Below are 21732 nucleotides of genomic sequence, written 5' to 3'. Positions count from 1 at the left end.
CTGACACAGCAGAGCCTACACTACACTCACACAGCAGAGCCCAGACTACACTCACACAGCAGAGCCCAGACTACACTGACACAGCAGAGCCCAGACTACACCACACTGCAGAGCCCAGACTACACTCACACAGCAGAGCCTACACTACACTCACACAGCAGAGCCCAGACTACACTCACACAGCAGAGCCCAGACTACACCACACTGCAGAGCCCAGACTACACTCACACAGCAGAGCCCAGACTACACTCACACAGCAGAGCCCAGACTACACTCACACAGCAGAGCCCAGACTACACTCACACAGCAGAGCCCAGACTACACTCACACAGCAGAGCCCAGACTACACCTCCTCTCCCCTCCGGGTTGTCGGACGGATTCTCGGTGTTGTCAGATCGCGGACCGCCGCGGCCCCGCCCCCTGTGACGTGCAGTTGTGGGCGGGGCCGGTGGTGCGGCTGGTGCTGAAGCTGGAGATGCTGCTCACACCGGAGACCCCCGGAGTCCGAGAGCTGAGCCGCCGCCGGGAGCATGGCCGTGTGATCGGGGGGAGCGGGGAGGATGTGGCTGCAGCTGATGTGTGCGACCTGCTGGGGGCTGCTGAGCGCAGGTGAGAGACCCCCGGGAACTCCGACCCCTGCACCCGGGACCCCCGGTGTCTGTCCCTGCACCCCCACAACTCCCAGCACCCGTCCCTGCACCCCCACAACTCCCAGCACCCGTCCCTGCACCCCCACAACTCCCAGCACCCGTCCCTGCACCCCCACAACTCCCAGCACCCGTCCCTGCACCCCCAGAACTCCCAGCACCCGTCCCTGCACCCCCACAACTCCCAGCACCCGTCCCTGCACCCCCACAACTCCCAGCACCCGTCCCTGCACCCCCACAACTCCCAGCACCCGTCCCTGCACCCCCAGAACTCCCAGCACCCGTCCCTGCACCCCCACAACTCCCAGCACCCGTCCCTGCACCCCCACAACTCCCAGCGCCCCTCCCTGCACCCCCACAACTCCCAGCACCCGTCCCTGCACCCCCAGAACTCCCAGCACCCGTCCCTGCACCCCCAGAACTCCCAGCGCCCCTCCCTGCACCCCCAGAACTCCCAGCACCCGTCCCTGCACCCCCACAACTCCCAGCGCCCCTCCCTGCACCCCCACAACTCCCAGCACCCGTCCCTGCACCCCCACAACTCCCAGCACCCGTCCCTGTACCCCCACAACTCCCAGCACCCGTCCCTGCACCCCCACAACTCTGAGCACCCGTCCCTGCACCCCCAGAACTCCCAGCACCCGTCCCTTCACCCCCAGAACTCCCAGCACCCGTTCCTGCACCCCCACAACTCCCAGCACCCGTCCCTGCACCCCCACAACTCCCAGCACCCGTCCCTGCACCCCAGTAATAAGCAGTGCTGGCTTCTGCACCCCAATACTTCTCAGTCTCTTCTCCTGCCCCCCCCCCCCCCCCCCCCGGTTGCCACAGGTACCTGTCCAGCACAGTCGGGGGCTCCTGGAGGGCCCCCCAAACATCCGGGCACCCACATAGTGTAACCCTACAGACCCCCACTGCCGGCACTCACCCCCAATGTCTTCTCCCGCACCCTCTACAGTCACTGTCTGCTGTATAACTCCAGTGTCTGCCCCATGTACTCCGGACCCCAGTGTCTGTCCCATCTACTCCGGACCCCCAGTGTCTGTCCCATCTACTCCGGACCCCCAGTGTCTGTCCCATCTACTCCGGACCCCCAGTGTCTGTCCCATCTACTCCGGACCCCCAGTGTCTGCCCCATCTACTCCAGACCCCCAGTGTCTGTCCCATCTACTCCGGACCCCCAGTGTCTGTCCCATCTACTCCGGACCCCCAGTGTCTGCCCCATCTACTCCGGACCCCCAGTGTCTGCCCCATCTACTCCGGACCCCCAGTGTCTGCTCCATCTACTCCGGACCCCCAGTGTCTGCCCCATCTACTCCGGACCCCCAGTGTCTGTCCCATCTACTCAGGAGCCCCAGTGTCTGTCCCATCTACTCAGGACCCCCAGTGTCTGTCCCATCTACTCAGGACCCCCAGTGTCTGTCCCATCTACTCAGGACCCCCAGTGTCTGTCCCATCTACTCAGGAGCCCCAGTGTCTGTCCCATCTACTCCGGACCCCCAGTGTCTGCCCCATCTACTCTAGGTACCCATAGAAACGTCACTGTCCCCTCTATAACTGCTCGTCGTCTGCACCCCGATCTCAGTGCCCCTGTATTATTTCTACTTGTCTGTACCCCGATCTATGTGTCTTCTGTATTACTGCTCCCCTGCTGCACCCTGATCTCTGTCCCTGTATTATTGCTCCTCCTCTGCACCCCAATTTGTGCCCCCTGTATTACTGCTCCCCCTTTGCACCCCTATATTACTGCTCTTCCGCTGCACCCTGATCTCTGTGTCCCTGTATTATTGCTCCCCTGCTGCACCCCGATCTCTGTGTCCCCTGTATTACTACTCCCACTTTGCACCCCGATCGCTTTGTCCCCTGTATTACTGCTTCCCCGCTGCACCCCTAATTCTCTGCCCCTGTATTACCGCTCCCCCTTTGCACCTCAATCTTTGTGTCCCCTGTATTACTGCTCCCCCGCTGCACCCCTATCTCTGTGCCCCTGTATTACCGCTCCCCCTGCACCTCGATCTCTCTCTCCCCTATGTTATTGATTCTCCGCTGTACCCCAATCCCTTTGTCCACTGTATTACTGCTCCTCTGCTGCACCCCCATCTGCGTCCTCCGGATTAATGCTCCCCCGCTGCACCCCAATCTCTGTGTCCCCTGTAATAATTCTCCTTCGTGGCACCCCGATCTCTGTGTCCCCTGTATTACTGCTCCTTCGCGGCACCCCGATCTCTGTGCCCCTGTGTTGCTGCACCCCGATCTCTGTGCCCCTGTGTTGCTGCTCCTTCGCTTCACCCCGATCTTCCTGTGTTGCTGCACCCCGATCTCTGTGCCCCTGTATTACTGCTCCCCCACCGCACCCCAAACTCTGTGCCCCTCTGTTGCTGCACCCTGATCTCTGTGCCCCTGTATTACTGCTCCCCCGCCGCACCCCTATCTCTGCACCCCTGTGTTGCTGCACCCCAATCTCTGTGTCCCTGTGTTGCTGCACCCCGATCTCTGCGCCCCTGTGTTGCTGCACGCCGATCTCTGCGCCCCTGTGTTGCTGCTCCCCGATCTCTGTGCTCCTGTTGCTGCACCCCGATCTCTGTGTCCCTGTGTTGCTGCACCCCGATCTCTGTGCCCATTTGTTGCTGCACCCCGATCTCTGCGCTCCTGTGTTGCTGCACCCCGATCTCTGTGCCCCTGTGTTGCTGTACCCTGATATCTGTATCCCCTCTATTACTGTTGCTCTGTGATCAGTCCTGTGTTGTAATGCTCCCTCACTACTGACCCCCCCACGTGTCTGCTATATTGCTGCACGTAGTCTGTGTCCCCTGAATTATTGTCCCCTTGCTGTCGCACCCCGATCACTGTGTCTCCTGTCTTACTTTTCCTTTACTACACCCCAGTCTTTTTCAGTGTTACTGCTCCCTTGCTATTGCACCCCAATATCTGTGTCCGCTGTATAACTACTGCACTTACCTGCTGATCACCAGAGAATATATCAGAAACTATATACAGCCCTCCAATGTCTGTGTACCCTCTAATACTGCTCCCTGTTGCACCCCAGTATCTGTGTCCCCTTTATTACTTCCCCCCTGCTGCACCCCGGTATCTGCCCCCTGTATTACTGCTCCCCTGCTTCACCCTGATATCTGTGCCTCCTGTATTACTGCTCCCCTGCTGCACCCTGATATCTGTGCCCCCTCTATTACTGCTCCCTCACTGCACCCCGGTATCTGTGCCCCCTGTATTACTGCTCCCCTGCTGCACTCCGGTATCTGCCCCCTATATTACTGCTCCCCTGCTTCACCCTGATATCTGTGCCCCCTGTATTACTGCTCCCCTGCTGCACCCCAATATCTCTGCCCCCTGTATTACTGCTCCCTCACTGCACCCCGGTATCTGTGCCCCCTGTATTACTGCTCCCCTGCTGCACTCCGGTATCTGCCCCCTGTATTACTGCTCCCCTGCTGCACTCCGGTATCTGCCCCCTATATTACTGCTCCCCTGCTTCACCCTGATATCTCTGCCCCCTGTATTACTGCTCCCTCACTGCACCACGATATCTCTGCCCCCTGTATTACTGCTCCCTCACTGCACCCCGGTATCTGTGCCCCCTGTATTACTGCTCCCTCACTGCACCCCTGTATCTGTGCCCCCTGTGTTACTGCTCCCCTGCTGCACCCCGATAATCTCTGCCCCCTGTATTAATGCTCACGTGCTGCACCCCGGTATCAGTGCCCCCTGTCTTACTGCTCCCCTGTTGCACCCTAGTATATGTGCTCCCTGTATTACTGATCCCCTGCTGCACCCTGATATGTGTCCCCTATATTACTGCTCCCTCACTGCACCCTGATATCTGTGTCCCCTATATTACTGCCTTCCTGCTGTACCCCAATATCTGTGCCCCCTGTGTTTCTCCTCTGTGATCTCTGTGTCCTGTATTATAATGCTCTCCCATATGTGTCTCCTGTATTGCTGCACCCCGGTCTGTGTCCCCTGAATTATTGCCCCCTGATTACTGTCTCTTGTCTCTGCTCTCTCACTGCACTTCAGTCTGTGTTTTCTGCTTTAATGCTCCCTTCCTTTTGTACCCTGATCTCTGTGTCCCCTGTATTACTGCTCCCTTACTATTGTACCCCAATATCTGTGTCCTCTGTATTACTGTTCCCTCACTATTGTACCTCAATATTTGTGTCCTCTGTATTACTGCTCCCCTGTGTTGCTGCACCCCGATCTCTGTGCCCCTGTGTTGCTGCACCCCGATCTCTGTGCCCCTGTGTTTCTGCACCCCGATCTCTGTGCCCATGTATTAGTGCTTTCCTGCTGCCCCCTGATCTATGTGCCCATGTAACTGCTCCTTTGCTGCACCCCAATCTCTGTGCCTCTGTATTAGTGCTTTCCTGCTGCACCTTGATCTCTGTGTCCCCTGTATTGCTGCTCCTCTGTATTACTGCTCCCTTGCTGCACCCCAGTCCCTGTTCCCCCTGTATTACCCCTCCTCTGTGCCCCCTGTATTACCCCTCCTCTGTGCCCCCTGTATCACCGTTACTCTGTGCCCCCGTATCACCCTTACTCTGTGCCCCCTGTATTACCCCTCCTCTGTGCCCCCTGTATCACCGTTACTCTGTGCCCCCTGTATCACCGTTACTCTGTGCCCCCTGTATTACCCCTCCTCTGTGCCCCCTGTATCAACCTTACTCTGTGCCCCCTGTATTACCCCTCCTCTGTGCCCCCTGTATTACACCTCCTCTGTGCCCCCTGTATCACCCTTACTCTGTGCCCCCTGTATTACCCCTCCTCTGTGCCCCCTGTATCACCCTTACTCTGTGCCCCCTGTATTACCCCTCCTCCCTGCCCCTGTATTACTTCCCTTGTATTACCCCTCCTACTCCCTGCCCGCTGTATTACCCCTCCTCCTGTCTGCATCTGTATTACCCCTCCTTCCTGCCCCTGTATTACTGCCCTGTATTATCCCTTCATCCCTGCCCCTGTATTACCCCTCCTCTCTGCCCCCTGCATTACCCCTCCTCCTCCCTGCCCCTGTATTACCCCTCCTCCTCCCTGCCCCTGTATTACCCCTCCCCCTCCCTGCCCCTGCATTACTGCCCCTGTATTACCCCTCCTCTATGCACTCCTGTAATACCCTTCCTCCTCTCTGCCCCCTGTATCATCCCTCCTTCTCTCTGCCCCCACTGTATTACCCTTCCTCTCTCTGCCCCCTGTTGTACCTCTCCTCCTCCCTGCCCCTGTATTACTGCCCCTGTATTACCCCTCCTCCCTGCCACTGTATTACTGCCCCTGTATTACCCCTCCTCCCTGCCCCTGTATTAGTGCCCCTGTGTTACCCCTCCTCCCTGCCCTTGTATCACTGCCCTGTGTTACCCCTCCTCCCTGTCCTTGTATTACTGCCCCTGTATTACCCCTCCTCCTCCCTGCCCCTTTATTACTGCCCTGTGTTACCCCTCCTCCCTGCCCCTGTATCAGTGCCCTGTGTTTCCCCCTTCTCCCTGCCCCTGTATTACTGCCCCTGTATTACCCCTCCTCCCTGACCCTGTATTACTGCCCCTGTATTACCCCTCCTCCCTGACCCTGTATTACTGCCCCTGTGTTACCCCTCCTCCCTGCCCCTGTATTACTGCCCCTGTATTACCCCTCCTCCCTGCCCCTGTATTACTGCCCCTGTATTACCCCTCCTCCCTGCCCCTGTATTACTGCCCTGTATTACCCGTCCTCCCTGCCCCTGTATTTCTGTGTCCTCAGTTCTTCCATATAGCCTGGGGTATTTTCTTGCCCCCCCTGGTCTCCCCATCGTCTCTTTCTTCCTCTCAGTGTGGCCTCCAGACTGTGTTATTACGCTTCCATTAGCCGCTGTGCCGCCGGTGATGGGCAGCGCCGACGCTGGTGATTAGTGGTCACTTTGTGCATTTCCTGTCGTGTTCTCTGGGAGATCTCTCCTCGCTGTGCGGTGTCTTTATTGTGCTCTGACCTCGGTATTACACCAATGTGGAGGATTAGGGATAGGGGAGGCGGCAGAAGTAGCACTCCGCATCTGAGAGCCGTGTACTCACCGCCGCTCCCCTATAGCGTGCCGTATACCCTTGGACCGTATTAACCCCTGAAAATCATTTCTAGAGAGAAAGGTTTCTTATCATTAGTCCTATAATTTCTCCCATCAGGTTCAGTCAGGAAGGCTGGTCGTGTGAGGAGCCTGAGGTGAGTACATGGCGCTAATATCTGTTCACTACATGGCGGCACGACAGTCTCTAATGCCTGAATACTGCTCCTGAGATTTACACTTCTATCTCTGTCTCTGGGATTCCCTCATGGTCTGACCACAGGATATGTCCCACAGATGGAGCAGGGTCCCAGAGATGGAACCAACACAAATCTGGAGATGGAGGCCCCCGACTCACTACGGCCTGATCGCAGCCACTGGGTTCGGGCAGGAAGCTAAAAATGCCTAAAGGCAACGGGGAACTCCCATAGATGTTAATGGGGGTTGTGAGAACTGTGTAGAGCAGCGAGACATCCTGTACCAGAACTATGCGGCCTAAACAACTCCCAGAAGCCTCTGCCAGAGTTATGTAATCTGCTTAAAACACATGGAACAGCAGCTTTTGGCGTCCTGACCACTTATGGCGGCCACAGGTCGGACATGGAGAGGTGGGACCTACATCTGTAAGACACTTATATCATGTGGATATGTCATGTATGTCCGAAAGGGAATACAGTCCAGTATAACAACACAGAAAGAATACGGCACATGTACTGAGAGTGAGGCGCCATGGAGGAGGGGTCTGGAGAAACAGCCAAAACACTGAGAGGTGGGAGGTTAAGGGTGTGTTCACACGTACAGGATCCGCAGCAGATTTGATGCTGTGTTCAGTTATTTAGATCAAATCCACTGCGATACGGTACATGTGAAGCTACCCTAAAAGTAAATGTTGTAGCCATGATGGGAAGCACCATGTGGGGTGCAAAACTACCTCTCCCCACAACCACAAGAGCAGCGCTCCCCGAGGGGAGTATATTGTGGGGGGCAGAGACTGGGGAACCAAGCAAGAATAAAGAAAACAAGGGGTTCTTTATACTCAGTATTCTGCTTGTTATATACAGGGTCAGGATGATGATGAGGGTTATACTCGGTATTCTGATTGTTATATACAGGGTCAGGGTGATGATGGGGTTATACTTAGTATTCTGTTTGTTATGTACAGGGTCAGGGTGATGATGGGGGTTATACTCAGTATCCTGCTTGTTACATACAGTGTTAATACCAGGTCAGACTGATGATGGAGGTTATACTCAGTATTCTGCTTGTTATATACAGGGTCAGGATTATGATGTGGGTTATACTCAGTATTTTGCTTGTTATATACAGGGTCAGGATTATGATGTGGGTTATACTGAGTGTTCTGCTTGTTATATACAGGGTTAGGATGATGATGGGGGTTATACTCGGTATTCTGCTTGTTATATACAGGGTCAGGATTATGATGGGGGTTATACTCAGTGTTCTGCCCGTTATATACAGGGTTAGGATGATGATAGGGGTTATACTCAGTGTTCTGCTTGTTATTTATAATGAGCATAACCCCCATCATCATCCTGACCCTGTATATTATACAGGGTCAGGATGATGATGGGGGTTATGCTCATTATCCTGCTTGTTATATACAGTGTTATATACAGGGTCAGACTGATGATTGGGGTTATACTTAGTATTCTGCTTGTTATATACAGTGTTATATACAGGGTCAAGCTTATAATAGTGGTTATACCCTGTATTCTACTTGTTATGTGCAGTACTATATACTGCACATAACATCCTAAACCTGTATATAACAGGCAGAATACTGAGTATAACCCCCATCCTCATCCTAACCCTGTATATAACACTTTATATAACAAGCAGAATACTGAGTATAACCCCCATCATCAGCCTAACCCTATATATTACGACATGGAGAGAAAGGAGTGGCTGCACATCACACCTATGGCTGATACTAATGCCACTCGGCTATATTTAAAAACCAACGCCAGGTTGTTGGCATATAATTTGATCAAACCATAATAGCCCCGTGTACCACGTGCCTGTCTCCTGGTTCACATGGGTCCCTACACTAACTCCACACCGTGTCGGTCAGCGACCGCCAACCCTGCAAAGTGTGCACAAACAGGGAAGGGAGGCCATGCAATGGCCCTGCAACCCAAATGTCACAGGACCAAACCCAAAGTGCCCCCTTTAAAACCCAGTTGGCACCACCGGCGATGAAAGCTGCCGCCAAACAACACAATTGTGAATATGATCTTGTACTCACCATTACTGCTGCAGAAAGAATCGGAAAGATAGGAGGTACTGACATGTGAGCACAGGTGTATCCTGCTAATTTGGGTCATGTGGGTCTTACGAAGGGGAGTGCCAACTGCGAAAAATAAAATAAGACATGGAGAGAAAGGAGCTGCTGCACATGACACCTATGGCTGACACTAATGGCACTCGGCTATATTTGAAAACCAACGCCAGGATGGACCCAGTAGGGACCCATGTGAACCAGGGGACCTGCACGTGGTACACGGGGCGGTATGGTTTGATCAAATTATATACCAACATCCTGGCGTTGGTTTTTAGAAATAGCCTAGCGGCATTAGTGTCAGCCATAGGTGGGATGTGCAGCCGCTCCTTTCTCTCCATGTCGTATTTTATAATTCTCCCTTTTCTGAGCGGCTGGCACTCCCCTTCATATGACCCACATGACCCAAATTGGCAGGATATACCTGTGCTCACATGTCAGTACCTCCTATCTTTCCCATTCTGTCTGCAACAGTGGTGGTGAGTGCAATACCATATTCATACTTGTGTTGTTTGGGGGCAGCCTTCTCCGCCGGTGGTGCCGGCTGGGTTTTGGTGTGCCATTTTGGGTCTGGTCCTGTGACATTGGGGTTGCAGGGCAATTCCATGGCCTTCTCTCCCTGCATGTGCACGCTTTGCGGGGTTGGCATTCGCTGACCGACACGGTGTGGAGTTAGTGTAGGGACCCGTGTGAACCAGGAGACCGTCACATGGTACACGGGGCAATATGGTTTGATCAAATTATATACCAACATCCTGGCGTTGGTTTTTAGAAATAGCCTAGCGGCATTAGTGTCAGCCATAGATGGGACGTGCAGCCGTTCCTTTCTCTCCATGTCGTATTTTCTAACCCTATATATAACAAACAGAACGCTGAGTATAACCCCCATCATCATCCTAACCCTGTATATAATAGGCAGAAAACTGAGTATAACCCCCATCATCAGCTTAACCCTATATATAACAAGCAGAACACTGAGTATAACTCCCATCATCAGCTTAACCCTATATATAACAAGCAGAACACTAAGTATAACCCCCATCATCAGCCTGACTCTGTATATAACAAGCAGAACACCATCAAATCCACTGCGATACGGTACATGTGAAGCTACCCTAAAAGTAAAGGTTGTAGCCATGATGGGAAGCACCATGTGGGGTGCAAAACTACCTCTCCCCACAACCACAAGAGCAGCGCTCCCCCGGGAGAGTATAATGTGGGGGGCAGAGACTGGGGAATCAAGCAAGACTAAAGAAAAGATACCTTCACAAGGGGCAGCATAGAGGGTCATGGGGGTTATACTCAGTATTCTGCTTGTTACATACAGTGTTATATACAGGGTCAGACTGATGATGGGGGTTATACTCATTGTTCTGCTTGTTATAAACAGGGTCAGGATTATGATGTGGTTTACACCCTGCACCCTGCCAGTGTGATGATGTGTGGAGGATACACTGCCTTCTGCTGGTGTGATGATGTAGGGAGGATACACTGCACCCTGCCGGTGTGATGATGTGGAGGACACAATGCCTTCTGCTGGTGTGATGATGTAGGGAGGATACACTGCCTTCTGCTGGTGTGATGATGTAGGGAGGATACACTGCCTTCTGCTGGTGTGATGATGTAGGGAGGATACACTGCCTTCTACAGGTGTGATGATGTAGGGAGGATACACTGCACCCTGCTGGTGTGATGATGTAGGGAGGATACACTGCACCCTGCCGGTGTGATGATGTAGGGAGGATACACTGCACCCTGCCGGTGTGATGATGTAGGGAGGATACACTGCACCCTGCCGGTGTGATGATGTAGGGAGGATACACTGCCTTCTGCTGGTGTGATGATGTAGGGAGGATACACTGCACCCTGCCGGTGTGATGATGTAGGGAGGACACACTGCCTTCTGCTGGTGTGATGATGTAGGGAGGATACACTGCACCCTGCCGGTGTGATGATGTAGGGAGGATACACTGCCTTCTGCTGGTGTGATGATGTAGGGAGGATACACTGCACCCTGCCGGTGTGATGATGTGGAGGACACACTGCCTTCTGCCGGTGTGATGATGTAGGGAGGATACACTGCACCCTGCCGGTGTGATGATGTGGAGGACACACTGCCTCCCACTGGTGTGATGATGAGGGGAGGATACTATCTGCCAATTTTCATATTTCTATTGAGTCTTGCCATTAGCAGTGAGCTGTTGCATTTTTCGTGTGTTTGTGTGGACACACTGCCCCCTGCTGTTGTGATATTGTGGATGACACACTGCCCCCTGTTGGTGTGATGATGTGGATGTTGGTGTGATGATGTGGAGGACACACTGCGCCTTGCTGGTGTGATGATGTGTAAAGATGATCGAATATCAGAAATTTTCAGGTTCGATCGAACTAATCATGTGGAGGACACACTGCCTTCTGCTGGTGTGATAATGTGGAGGATACACTGGCAATTTTCACCTTTCTTTTGAGTCTGTGTCTTGCCATTAGCAGTGAGCTGTTGCATTTTTTGTGTTTTTGTGTGGGCACACTGCCCCCTGCTGGTGTGATGATGATGTGTGGAGGACACACTGCCCCCTGCTAGCGTGAAGAGGTGGAGGACACACTGCACCTTGCTAGTGTGATGATGTGGAGGACACACTGCCCCCTGCTGGTGTGATGATGTGTGGAGGAAACACTGCCCCCTGCTGGCGTGAAGAGGTGGAGGACACACTGCACCTTGCTAGTGTGATGATGTGGAGGACACACTGCCCCCTGCTGGTGTGATGATGTGGAGGACACACTTTCCTCTGCTGGTGTGATGATGGGGAGGACACACTGCCCTCTGCTGGTGTGATGATGGGGAGGACACACTGCCCCCTGCTGGTGTGATGATGTGGAGGACACACTGCTCTCTGCTGGTGTGATGATGGGAAGGACACACTGCCACCTGCTGGGGTGATGATGAGGAGGAGGAGACAATGCCTCCTGCGGGTGTGATGATGTGGAGGACACACTGCTCCCTGATGATGTGCTGAAGTGTGGAGGACACATCCAGGATAGTGGTGCCCAACCATATCTCATCTTGTTTCCAAGATAGAGGTGTCCAACCGTATGACATCACACATGGGTCATCATTACATCACACACAGAAAGGAGTTGATGCTGATTGTTCTTCCCAGGTATATTGTATATAGTGTGACCCCCTGCACCAGAGTTGGTGGTAGCATGCATACAGCAGTTTCTGCCTGCCGTTCCAGGTCATCCTCAGTCCAGTACTTTATTAGGATTCTATTTATGGGTATAATATTTAGCAGAATCGCGGCCCCGCTGACCTCTCATTCCAGAGACAGACGGTGAGCTGACATGGCGGTCTCTGGTTGTTGCTACGTCCATAGTGAGTTTTGGTCATCAAGCTTTATTCAGTTTATTGGCGTCAGAACCTGTTTCTGTGAACTTGGCAGGAAGTTTGGCATCTGTGCCGTGAGTAATAGGAGGATGCTACGGTGGCGTTGGTTGGAATTTTCTGCAATGAAAATTCACCATGTTCTGCCTGGGACGGTGCCATCACATCTCCTCTACAGAAGACATCACTGTTTTGACATAGAGAACAAATAAAGTTACATAAACGTGAAGTAACGTGATACTCCGCCAGTGGGATGTGTCACGGCTCTGGCTTCCTGTATAAAAATGATTGGTGACCTGGTGTTACAGGTTTCCCCCTTCCCTGAAAGTGGGATCTGTCACCATCTTTCCTTACTTTTTAGACACTCTGTATTTAGAGTGTCTCAAAAGACAGTGTTTGTCTGCTTGTCCTGTACAGTGTTATATATGGGGTCAGTCCAATGGAGGAGGTGACAGTGTTCGTTTGCCTGTCATGTACAGTGTTATATATGAGGTCAGTCTGAGGGTGGAGGTGACAGTGTTTGTCTGCTTGTCCAGTACAGTGTTATATATGGGGTCAGTCCAATGGAGGAGGTGACAGTGTTCGTTTGCCTGTCATGTACAGTGTTATATATGGGGTCTGTCTGATGGTGGAGGTGACAGTGTTTGTTCGGCTGTCATGTACAGTGTTATATGTGGGGTCAGTGTGATGGTGCAGGTGACAGTGTTTGTCTGCCTGTCATGTACAGTATTATATATGGGGTCTGTCTGATGGTGGAGATGACACTGTTTGTCCGGCTGTCATGTACAGTGTTATATATGAGGTTAGTCTGATGGTGCAGGTGACAGTGTTTGTCTGCCTGTCATGTACAGTGTTATATATGAGGTCAGTCTGATGGTGCAGGTGACAGTGTTTGTCCGGCTGTCATGTACAGAGTTACATATGAGGTCAGTCTGATGCTGAACGTGACAGTGTTTGTCCGGCTGTCATGTATATTGTTATATATGAGGTCAGTCTGATGATGGAGATGACAGTGTTCGGCTGTCATGTACAGTGTTATATGTGCGGTCAGTGTGATGGTGCAAGTGACAGTGTTTGTGCGTCTGTCATATGCAGTGTTATATATGAGGTCAGTCTGATGGTGGAGGTGACAGTGTTTGTCTGCCTGTCATGTACAGTGTTATATATGAGGTCTGTCTGATGGTGGAAGTGACAGTGTTCTGCTTGTCATGTACAGTGTTATATATGAGGTCTGTCTGATGGTGGAAGTGACAGTGTTCTGCTTGTCATGTACAGTGTTATATATGAGGTCAGTGTGATGGTGGAGGTGACAGTGTTTGTGCGTCTGTCATATGCAGTGTTATATATGGGGTCAGTCTGATGGTGCAGGTGACGGTGTATGTCCGGCTGTCATGTACAGTGTTATATATGGGGTCAGTCTGATGGTGCAGGTGACGGTGTTTGTCCGGCTGTCATGTACAGTGTTATATATGAGGTCAGTCTGATGGTGGAGGTGACAGTGTTTGTCTGCCTGTCATGTACAGTGTTATATATGGGGTCAGTGTGATGGTGCAGGTGATGGTGTTCATGTGACTGTCATGTACAGTGTTATATATGGGGTCAGTGTGATGGTGCAGGTGACAGTGTTCATGGGACTGTCATGTACAGTGTTATATATGGGGTCAGTGTGATGGTGCAGGTGACTGTGTTCATGTGATTGTCATGTACAGTGTTATATATGGGGTCAGTCTGATGGTGCAGGTGACGGTGTTCATGTGATTGTCATGTACAGTGTTATATATGAGGTCAGTCTGATGGTGCAGGTGATGGGGTTCATGTGATTGTCATGTACAGTGTTATATATGAGGTCAGTGTGATGGTGACGGTGTTCATGTGACTGTCATGTACAGTGTTATATATGGGGTCACTCTGATGGTGCAGGTGACAGTGTTCATGTGATTGTCAAGTACAGTGTTATATATGGGGTCAGTGTGATGGTGCAGGTGACGGTGTTCATATGATTGTCATGTACAGTGTTATATATGGGGTCAGTGTGATGGTGCAGGTGACGGTGTTCATATGATTGTCATGTACAGTGTTATATATGGGGTCAGTGTGATGGTGCAGGTGACGGTGTTCATGTGATTGTCATGTACAGTGTTATATATGGGGTCAGTGTGATGGTGCAGGTGACGGTGTTCATGTGACTGTCATGTACAGTGTTATAAATGGGGTCAGTGTGATGGTGCAGGTGACGGTGTTCATGTGACTGTCATGTACAGTGATATATATGGGGTCAGTGTGATGGTGCAGGTGACGGTGTTCGTCCGCTTCTTATATACAATGTGTAGATTGTGTGACGTCAGGATATGAAACACTTTTCATTTGTTAATGGTGAAAATCCTGCGTGTGTGACGTGAGAACACAGGAATACAGGCACTGGCTGGGTCAGTACCCGCCTGTTGTAAGGAAACTAAATGGTATTGTGGTGTATAATGCTTAGATGCTATATACAATGTATAGGGAAAGTATAGCGCATATTCCAGCAAAACCAGACATTTCCTACTTTGCCTAAAAATCTCAGATGTTCTATAAATTCCCCAGACTCTCTCTCCGCCGATTGTTAGATGATAGACTACAAAGCAGCACAATGTCAGTCAGCTGCTTCTAAGGCCAGCAGGATATTGTCATGTAGTAAAAGAGGCACGGACTGATGGACAGGGACATAAAAGCACCACTTTAGAAGTGCCGCCTGCTGACCGATTGCACCACCGGAGACCTTGATCATTTAACCTCTTGTTAAAGCTTTGGTGCGGCCTCATCTGGAGTCTGGAGACCGGGTCTGGGAATCGGTTCATAGGAAGAAGCCCCGGAGCTGGGAAAGATACAAAGGGAGCAACTAAACTGACCTTGGGGCCCAAGCCTTGATGTGTAGTAGTGTGTGGTGTAGTTACCTCAGGAGCTGGTTCTTTACTGTAAGGGCTGTGAATCTGTGGTGTAGTTACCTCAGGAGCTGGTTCTTTACTGTAAGGGCTGTGAATCTGTGGTATAGTCACCTCAGGAGCTGGTTCTTTACTGTAAGGGTGTGAATCTGTAGTGTAGTCACTTCAGGAGCTTGTTCTTTGCTGTTAAGGCTGTGAATCTGTGGTGTAGTCACCTTAGCAGCTGGTTCTTTACTGTAAGGGCTGTGAACCTGTGGTGTAGTCACCTCAGGAGCTGGTTCTTTACTGTAAGGGTGTGAATCTCTGGAGTAGTTACCTCAGGAGCTGGTTCTTTACTGTAAGGGCTGTGAATCTGTGGTGTAGTCACCTCAGGAGCTTGTTCTTTACTGTAAGGGCTGGGAATCTCTGGAGTAGTCACCTCAGGAGCTAGTTCTTTACTATAAGGGCTGTGAATCTGTGGTATAGTCACCTCCGGGGCTGGTTCTTTACTGTAAGGGCTGTAAATCTTTAGTGTAGTTACCTTAGGAGCTGCTTCTTTATTGTAAGTGCTGTGAATCTGTGGTGTAGTCACCTTAGGAGCTGGTTCTTTCCTGTAAGAGCTGTCAATCTGTGGTATAGTCAAATCAGGGGCTGGTTCTTAACTGTAACAGCTGTGAATCTATGGAGAAGTCACTTCACCAGCTGGTTCTGTACCATAAGTGCCAGGAATCTGTGGTGTTGTTATCTCAGGATTTGGTTATTTACTCTAAAAGCTGAAATCTATAGAGTGCCAGCACAAACCGGGTACTGATGGCTGCGGATGCACAGCCATTATGTTTTCCATAGCTTGGGCAGCACTAATGGTCCTTTTACACGGAACGATTGATTGTTCGTTTTTGCACGATAACGATCAAATTCGAACGATAATCGTACGTGTAAACGCAGCAAACGATCAAACGATGAGCAAAAAATCGTTCATTTTGATCTTTTAACATGTTCTCAAATCATCGTTGATCGTTCGCAAAAAATTTGCAGATCGTTCAGTGTAAACAGTCTTTCAGCGATTTCACCTATCGGCTTAAACGATCGCAAAACGATCGCATAGCGAATTTTCCGTACGATGTATCGTTCCGTCTAAACTCCGATCGTTATAAAAAAAACATTGTTCATTCAAAATCGTTAATCGTGCGATCGAGCGAATTATCGCTCCGTGTAAAAGTACCATAAGAGCCCTATTCCACCGGACGATTATTGTTCGCATAATCGTTAACGATTAACGATCTGAAACGACTGCTATTGCGAAAGACTTGAAAACGTTCACTCATCTCCATGGAACGATAATCGTTACTTATGATTGTATTTGCGATTGTTTTTCTTCGCTATTTCTTCGCTATTGCGTTTGTATCGAAGTCTAAGGGCCAAATTCCACCGGACAATTATCGTTCAGATTATCGTTAAATCGTTCGAATCTAAACGATAATCGTTCGGTTGAAATGCAGTTAACGATTAACGACCGAACGAGAAATCGTTGATCGCTTTATAAGACCTGGACCTATTTTTATCGTTGCTCGTTTGCAAAACGTTCAATATGCAAATCATTCGCATTGAATAAGACGTTGTTCGGTCATTTGCAATAGTTACGAACGCAATAGCAAAGAAATAGCGAAGAAAAACTATCGCAATTACGATCATAAGTAATGATTATAATTCCATGGAAATGAGTGAACTTTTTCAGGTCTTTCGCAATAGCGGTCGTTTGAGATCGTAAATCACTAACGATTATGCAAACGATAATCGTCCGGTGGAATAGGGCCCTTATTCAATGCGAACAATTTGCGAACGTTTTGCGAACGAGCAACGATAAAAATAGGTCCAGGTCTTATAAAGCGATCAACGCGTTCTCGTTCGGTCGTTAATCGTTAACTGCATTTCAACCGAACAATTATCGTTTAGATTCGAACGATTTAACGATAATTTGAACGATAATCGTCCGGTGGGCCCTTTACTGGTGGTTCTTTACTGTAAGAGCTGTAAATCTATGGAGCAGTCAGTTCTACACTGCAAGGGTTGTGAAACTATGGTATAGTTTCCTCAGGAGTTGGTTCTTTATTGTAAGAGCTTTGAAACTGTAAATAGTTCACCCCAGACCCTGGTTCTTTACTGCAAGAGCTGTAAACTTGTAGTCTATAAACCTCAAGAGCTGAGCAAACTAAATCTGTGGACCGATCTACCTCATGAGTTGGTGTTTACTGTAAATGTTATGAATCTGTGCAGTAGTCAGTTTGGGGGTCAGGTTCTTTACTGTAAGAGCCGTAAATCTGAAACAAATGGCATTAACAATTGTGTAAAACGACACTTCCCTATAACATGTAGGGCAGATCGGTCCTCCCCTAATGGATTTCTCACCTTACTCTTGTATAGTTAGCTGTAGCGGTCCCCTTCACCTCCATCATCTGCATCCCCCCACCCTCGGTTCAGCTTGGTGGACCTGCGTCTTTTTATAAACATGTTTGTTAGCAATTTGTCGCATTTTTGGCCGCCCGAGTCTCACAAATGGAAATCTACGACGGCTAAGAGCTGGAATATGTTTCTGATGTAATTTACATCTATTTATTATTTATCTTAAATTCTAATAAATCTGTGCTGCTTCTCGAGCTGCAAGAACCGGGAAAAAACCTCACAAACTTTTCTGCCAAATGAGGCCGATGCAAAAATTTGCATGTCGCTTTATATGCCAGAAAACTGACGTACAGTAAATTGTGCATTATAAGTGCAGTAGGTGGGCTCGCTGGGGAGGGGGGGGGGTCTATTAACAGCTCTGCTTCACTTTTAGGCTATGTTCACACAACATATCTTTTGTATTAATCACTGCCGTTGTTGCAAATTACAGCGATGGCCGTGATTAATAGAAACGATACATTGCATTGAAGTCAGAGGGAATCCCGGCCGCAGTATATACACATAGAGGGAGATTTATCAAACTGGTGTAAAGCAGAATTGTCTCAGTTGCCCCTAGCAACCAATCAGATTCCACCTTTCATTTTTCATAGAATCCGTGAGGAATGAAAAGTGGAATCTGATTGCTTGCTGGGGGCAACTACGACAGTTCTGCTTTACACCAGTTTGATAAATCTTCCCCATAGTATACGCTCCGTCCAGGATTCCTGGGGGCCGCACAAAAAACTGACATGTAATGTACAGAGGGACAGGAGGTGGATATGTACTATAGAGAAGGACTGGAGATGGACATGTAGTATATAGAGGAACAGGAGATGGATATCTACTATACAGACGAACAGGAGATGGACATGTAGTATATAGAGGGACAGGAGGTGGATATGTACTATAGAGAAGGACTGGAGATGGACATGTAGTATATAGAGGGACAGGAGGTGGATATCTACTATACAGACGAACAGGAGATGGACAAGTAGTATATAGAGGGACAGGAGGTGTATGTGTGGTATATAGAGGGACAGGAAGTGTATGTGTGGTGTATAGAGGGACAGGAGGTGGATGTGTGGTATATAGAGGGACAGGAGGTGTATGTGTGTTATATAGAGGAACAGGAGGTGGATATCTACTATACAGTCGAACAGGAGATGGACATGTAGTATATAGAGGGACAGGAGGTGTATGTGTGTTATATAGAGGAACAGGAGGTGGATATCTACTATACAGACGAACAGGAGATGGACATGTAGTATATAGAGGGACAGAAGGTGTATGTGTGGTATATAGAGGTACAGGAGGTGTATGTGTGGTATATAGAGGGACAGGAGGTGGATGTGTGGTATATAGAGGGACAGGAGGTGGATGTGTGGTATATAGAGGTACAGGAGGTGGATATGTACTATATAGATGGACAGGAGGTGGATATCTACTATATAGTCGAACAGGAGATGGACATGTAGTATACAGAGCAAAAGGAGATGGATGTGTAGTATATATAGAGACATATGAGGTGTATATGTAGTATATACAGGGATCAGAGGTGGATACATAGTATATAGAGGTACAGGAGGTGGATATGTAGTATAAAAAAGGACAGGATGAGGATGTGTACTATAGAAGGATAAGAAGTGGATATGTAATGTATAGAGGGACAAGAGGTGGATGTGTGGTATATAGAGAGACAGGAGGTGGATGTGTGGTATATAGAGGGACAGGAGGTGGATGTGTACTATATAGAGGAACAGGAGGTGGATGTGTGGTATATAGAGGTACAGGAGGTGTATGTGTACTATATAGAGGGACAGGAGGTGAATGTGTACTATATAGAGGGACAGGAGGTAGATGTGTGGTATATAGAGGTACAGGAGGTGGATGTGTACTATATAGAGGGACAGGAGGTGAATGTGTACTATATAGAGGGACAGGAGGTGGATGTGTGGTATATAGAGGGACAGGAGGTGGATGTGTACTATATAGAGGGACAGGAGGCGAATGTGTACTATATAGAGGGACAGGAGGTGGATGTGTGGTATATAGAGGGACAGGAGGTGGATGTGTGGTATATAGAGGGACAGGAGGTGGATGTGTGGTATATAGAGGGACAGGAGGTGGATGTGTACTATATAGAGGGACAGGAGGTGAATGTGTACTATATAGAGGGACAGGAGGTGGATGTGTGGTATATAGAGGGACAGGAGGTGGATGTGTGGTATATAGAGGGACAGGAGGTGGATGTGTACTATATAGAGGGACAGGAGGTGTATGTGTGGTATATAGAGGGACAGGAGGTGGATGTGTACTATATAGAGGGACAGGAGGTGGATGTGTACTATATAGAGGGACAGGAGGTGGATGTGTACTATATAGAGGGACAGGAGGTGTATGTGTGGTATATAGAGGGACAGGAGGTGGATGTGTGGTATATAGAGGTACAGGAGGTGTATGTGTACTATATAGAGGGACAGGAGGTGTATGTGTGGTATATAGAGGGACAGGAGGTGGATGTGTGGTGTATAGAGGGACAGGAGGTGTATATTTACTATATAGAGGGACAGAAGGTGGATGTGTGGTATATAGAGGGACAGGAGGTGGATGTGTGGTATATAGAGGGACAGGAGGTGGATGTGTGGTATATAGAGGGACAGGAGGTAGATGTGTGGTATATAGAGGGACAGGAGGTGGATGTGTGGTATATAGAGGGACAGGAGGTGGATGTGTACTATATAGAGGGACAGGAGGTGGATGTGTACTATATAGAGGGACAGGAGCTACATGTTTGGTATATAGAGGTACAGGAGGTGTATGTGTGGTATATAGAGGTACAGGAGGTGTATGTGTGGTATATAGAGGAACAGGAGGTGGATGTGTACTATATAGAGGGACAGGAAGTGTATGTGTGGTATATAGAGGGACAGGAAGTGTATGTGGGGTATATAGAGGGACAGGAGGTGGATGTGTGGTATATAGAGGGACAGGAGGTGGATGTGTACTATATAGAGGGACAGGAGGTGGATGTGTGGTATATAGAGGGACTGGAGGTGGATGTGTGGTATATAGAGGGACAGGAGGTGTATGTGTACTATATAGAGGGACAGGAGGTGGATGTGTGGTGTATAGAGGGACAGGAGGTGGATGTGTACTATATAGAGAACCAGGAGGTGGATGTGTACTATATAGAGGGACAGGAGGTGTATGGGTGGTATATAGAGGGACAGGAGGTGGATGTGTGGTATATAGAGGGACAGGAGGTGGATGTGTACTATATAGAGGGACAGGAGGTGGATGTGTACTATATAGAGGGACAGGAGGTGGATGTGTACTATATAGAGGGACAGGAGGTGGATGTGTGGTGTATAGAGGACAAGAGGTGGATGTGTGGTGTATAGAGGGACAGGAGGTGTATGTGTGGTGTATAGAGGGACAGGAGGTGGATGTGTGGTATATAGAGGGACAGGAGGTGGATGTGTGGTGTATAGAGGGACAGGAGGTGGATGTGTGGTATATAGAGGGACAGGAGGTGGATGTGTACTATATAGAGGGACAGGAGGTGGATGTGTACTATATAGAGGGACAGGAGGTGGATGTGTGGTGTATAGAGGGACAGGAGGGGGGTGTGTGGTATATAGAGGGACAGGAGGTGGATGTGTGGTATCTAGAGGAACAGGAGGTGGATGTGTACTATATAGAGGGACAGGAGGTGGATGTGTATATAGAGGGACAGGAGGTGGATGTGTGGTATATAGAGGGACAGGAGGTGGATGTGTACTATATAGAGGGACATGAGGTGGATGTGTACTATATAGAGGGACAGGAGGTGGATGTGTGGTATATAGAGGGACAGGAGGGGGGTGTGTGGTATATAGAGGGACAGGAAGTGTATGTGTGGTATATAGAGGGACAGGAGGTGGATGTGTGGTATATAGAGGGACAGGAGGTGTATGTGTGGTATATAGAGGGACAGGAGGTGGATGTGTGGTATATAGAGGGACAGGAGGTGGATGTGTACTATATAG

General features: G+C 49.7%; 1 protein-coding gene across 1 annotated transcript in view; it reads left to right on the top strand.

Moving 5' to 3' along the window:
• Positions 1-505: 505 nt before the first annotated feature.
• Positions 506-21732, top strand: part of LYPD1 (LY6/PLAUR domain containing 1) — a 38597-nt gene continuing 17370 nt past the window's right edge. Inside the window, exon 1 of the mRNA XM_069982509.1 lies at positions 506-609. Within this exon, the coding sequence (XP_069838610.1) occupies positions 561-609 (49 nt within the window). The 5' untranslated portion in view covers positions 506-560. The remainder of the gene's footprint in view (positions 610-21732) is intronic.

The sequence above is a fragment of the Dendropsophus ebraccatus genome, chromosome 9, assembly GCF_027789765.1.
Source record: "Dendropsophus ebraccatus isolate aDenEbr1 chromosome 9, aDenEbr1.pat, whole genome shotgun sequence".
Classification (NCBI taxonomy): Eukaryota; Metazoa; Chordata; class Amphibia; order Anura; family Hylidae; genus Dendropsophus; species Dendropsophus ebraccatus.
Note: the sequence above shows the minus strand (reverse complement) of the source record. Positions and strands in the feature narration are given on the sequence as shown.